Source organism: Austrofundulus limnaeus, unplaced genomic scaffold (assembly GCF_001266775.1).
Source record: "Austrofundulus limnaeus strain Quisiro unplaced genomic scaffold, Austrofundulus_limnaeus-1.0 Scaffold191, whole genome shotgun sequence".
NCBI lineage: Eukaryota > Metazoa > Chordata > Actinopteri > Cyprinodontiformes > Rivulidae > Austrofundulus > Austrofundulus limnaeus.
This window is the reverse complement of record NW_013952593.1, coordinates 92,350-95,870: the sequence shown is the minus strand read 5'-3', so window position 1 is coordinate 95,870 and position 3,521 is coordinate 92,350. Positions and strand designations below refer to the sequence as shown.

Here is a 3,521-nt window from a genome sequence, read left to right as displayed (position 1 = left end):
TTATACTACATTTATCCATTTTAAATACACTAACCTCACTCCTTTGTAACAACTAAGACAAAAATGTAATTAATTCCGAAAATCTTTTCAGGACCTCACCTTGATGTTTCGGGACCCCACTTTGGGTCCTGACCCCAACTTTGGGAAACACTGATCTAAAGGCTTCAGTTTGGTCGCTCATCAGCTGACCAGACGACGCACGGTCTCATGGTTGTTCGGTGTTCGTTTTTTTCAAACACACTTCATAGCCTCTCAGACACACTGTGCCGAGCTCCTGGGAAACCCACTACGTTATGTAGTTCTTTACCACCAGGTGATAAAGAGTAGTTTGGTATTTTTCAGCCAGCAGGTAAACTGAAGGAATAACAGAAACATGATGATCTTCATCCACTCATGATGTTTATGTGAAAACTTTAAAAGATAAAAACATTTTGATATGCTTTGCCTTAAACACTCTTTCACAAAGTTACCATCAGATTTACCTCACAGTGTGTGTGTTTAGAAGAAAATACAAAATCAAAGAGCTCGTCCTAATTTTAATCTCACTCAGTTCTTTCTTTTCAGTGTTTTTTCATCTCAGTCATTTATATAACTGTGGTTCATCATGGTTTTAGTTAGCTCAATTTGATCATCCTCGACTGATAAAAGTACTGATCTGTGTTTTTCTCAGATTTTATCTTTCATATTATCATATTTTCTTCTGTACGTTTTTTGGCAACTGACTCGTTCCACAATTTTTGTTCTATTTCAACAAAGCATATATCAAAACGTTCAGCTCATTTATGACAATCCTGCTATGACTTTTGGTTTTTCAGCTGTTTCTACTTTTTCAGCTATTTCACTTTTTTAGCCACATTTTTGCCATTGAAAATGAATGGAGCTGTTTTCAACATACTTAAAATCCTTTAAAATGTTTCTAAATCTTTACAGATCCTTACACCTTTTGGTCTGGTACAGCTCTTTTTAACTTCCCTGTCTTAATTTTTTGCTACGTTTTTGCTAATTTTAGCTATTTTCTGCTATCCTCTTTCTGCTATTCTGCCTTTTTTGTGCTTTTTTCTGCTAATTTGTGCTAATTCTGCTCCTTACAGGTGCATTCTGCTATTTGCATTTATTTGCTGAAACAATAGCAAATTTTTAGCTGTTATTAGCTAAAGCTAGCTGTTTAAGCTAAGTACACAGATTTTTTTTTAGCTAACATAACTTTTTCTGCTAAGTTCTGCAACCTTTAAACTCATTATGCTTTCATTATGCTAATTACAGAATTTCCAGCTACTTTTGAAGTATTTTACAGAAAATTTTGGCTGTTTTAGTTTTTTAACTACAAATTGACACTGTTTTGTACATTTTTGCTTTTTTGCTGCTAATGTTACATTTTTTCCATTATTTGGGTTCTAATTACAACTTGTGGCTGCTACATTTAACTTATTTTATGCTAATTTTAGCATTAAACTTTAGATCTGCTTCCTTTTGCTACTCTTTTTGCTTTTTTCTACTGTTTGAGCTTTTTTCTGCGAATTTGTGATATTTATGCTTCTTACAGATGTTTTCTGATGTTTTTAGCTATTTTAGCTTTTAGCTTTTTTCTGCTTTTTCAATTATGTTTTTTGCTTTTTTTCTGCAAAGTTAGCCTTTTTAGCTTCTTTCAACTATTACAATTTGAACTTGCAATAACACTTTTGCTATTAAAATTTTTCTGTTCGATTTCAGCAGTGTTCAGCGTACATTTTCAGCAAGAAGCATTCACACTAGCATTTTCACAGGAAATGCAATTTCTCTAGTTTGTTTTTGTTTTTCCTCTCAGGACACAATTGCTATTAAGAAGCGCAGCTCCAGAACCAGAAGAATCCGACCCGTCTCCACCAGGCTGAGTGAGTTCTCCTGAGTTTCCTCACCTCACTTGTTTTTATATTTATAGATTTATACAAACAACAAGGCAGTAATACAAATAAATATTCAAATACAAATCAGAAATTAGAGGCATAGGTGCAAAACAGACAATAATCTAATAAAGGAGAAAATAAATAAATAGGAAAGAAAGAAGAAAACACAGGATGGTTTCGGCCTACAAAACTGCTTAATTATATTCTACAACAGAGATTCTTAACCTATGGGCCTTGGGCCGCGAGCGCAACCRTGAGGGCCTCAAAAGAACAACAGTTTTTAACTTTGGGCCACAGAGGGCCGCGAGACCGCATTGATTTAGAATAAGGTGCAATACACTTTCTCACCACTAGTAGCAGTAGTGCACCACTCAGATGTTTAACAACTTTTTTAATATGTAGAAGAAGAACCTTAGAAACCTGCCGAGAATGGAAACTTATTTTAAATTAAAAGTAGAAGCAAAATTGAAGGTAACCCATCAAAAAAGGTCAAAGTTTGTCACTAATATGAAGAGCAGCTTCTGGTTCTATCATGCAATATTTTAAAAGTTCAAGACATTATCAAATACAGTTGCAGATACAACTATATTCAATTTGCACTTTATCAAATTATTTTTTGTAATTTATTTTTAACAATTTTGTCAAAAAAGCTGTTGTTACTGTTATTGTTTGTCACTAATATGAAGAGCAGCTTCTGGTTCTATGCAAAAGTTTAAAAAGACTTTATTTTCATTTACACTTTATCAAATTTATTTTTACAGTTTTTTTATTTGAAACATTTACATAAAATATTTTTTGTATTTATTTTATGATCACAATTTTATTCATTGAATTGTCTATTTTTGTTGTTGTTCATGTTAAAAAAAAAACATTTTTGTCTGTGATGGACTTGCGACCTGTCCAGGGTGTACCCCACCCCTCGGACAGCTGGATATGGGCACCAGTGACCCACGCAACCTTGAAAGGAAGAAGCGTGTACAGAAAATGGATGGATGGGTTATTTTTGTGTTGATAAACCTGAGTGGTCTGTTGACTGACCTTTGTATTTGTTCAAATAATTGTTATGGGCAGGTTACAATATAAAAATGTTTGTTATAATCATGTCTTGTGATTATTTGACAGGAGTTTTACTTTTAATCTGTAAGTGTATTTTATTTAGTTATAATGCAAATACAACACAAATTAAACCAAGATTTTGAATAATTATCATTTTGATCCATACATTGGTAATGTCTGACTGGACCTCTTGTCACTTTATGTTCAACAAATTGGGTCAAAAAGGTTAAGAACCCCTTGTCTACAATAACGTTGAGAAGATTCCTAACATTAGGATTTRCCATTATTTTATAAGGGCTTTTACATAACATAGAAACTCATTGAGAAATACACAAAACTTAGAAGACATTTTCTTACATTTGGATTTATGTATATATGATTTTCCAAGGATTAGAACAGCGTTCTCCAAAAGGCACAATTTTTTACAGTCCAGACCAAAAACAATGGGCCTCATGCTAGAACCGTTTGTACGCACAGATTTGTTCTTGTTGTGCGTACGAGTGATTTAGGAGAATTTGTGGCATTCACCAATGTTTTCGTATTCTAAGATTTTTTTCAGATACGAACAAAATTCAGGAGTGG

General features: G+C 33.3%; 1 protein-coding gene across 1 annotated transcript in view; it reads left to right on the top strand.

Annotated features, from left to right (window-relative positions):
* Nucleotides 1-3,521, top strand: part of LOC106524543 (leucine-rich repeat-containing protein 16B) — a gene marked incomplete at both ends in the record, with an annotated part of 39,145 nt that overhangs the window by 13,860 nt on the left and 21,764 nt on the right. Inside the window, 1 exon segment of the mRNA XM_014018385.1 lies at nt 1,805-1,871. Within this exon segment, the coding sequence (XP_013873839.1) occupies nt 1,805-1,871 (67 nt within the window).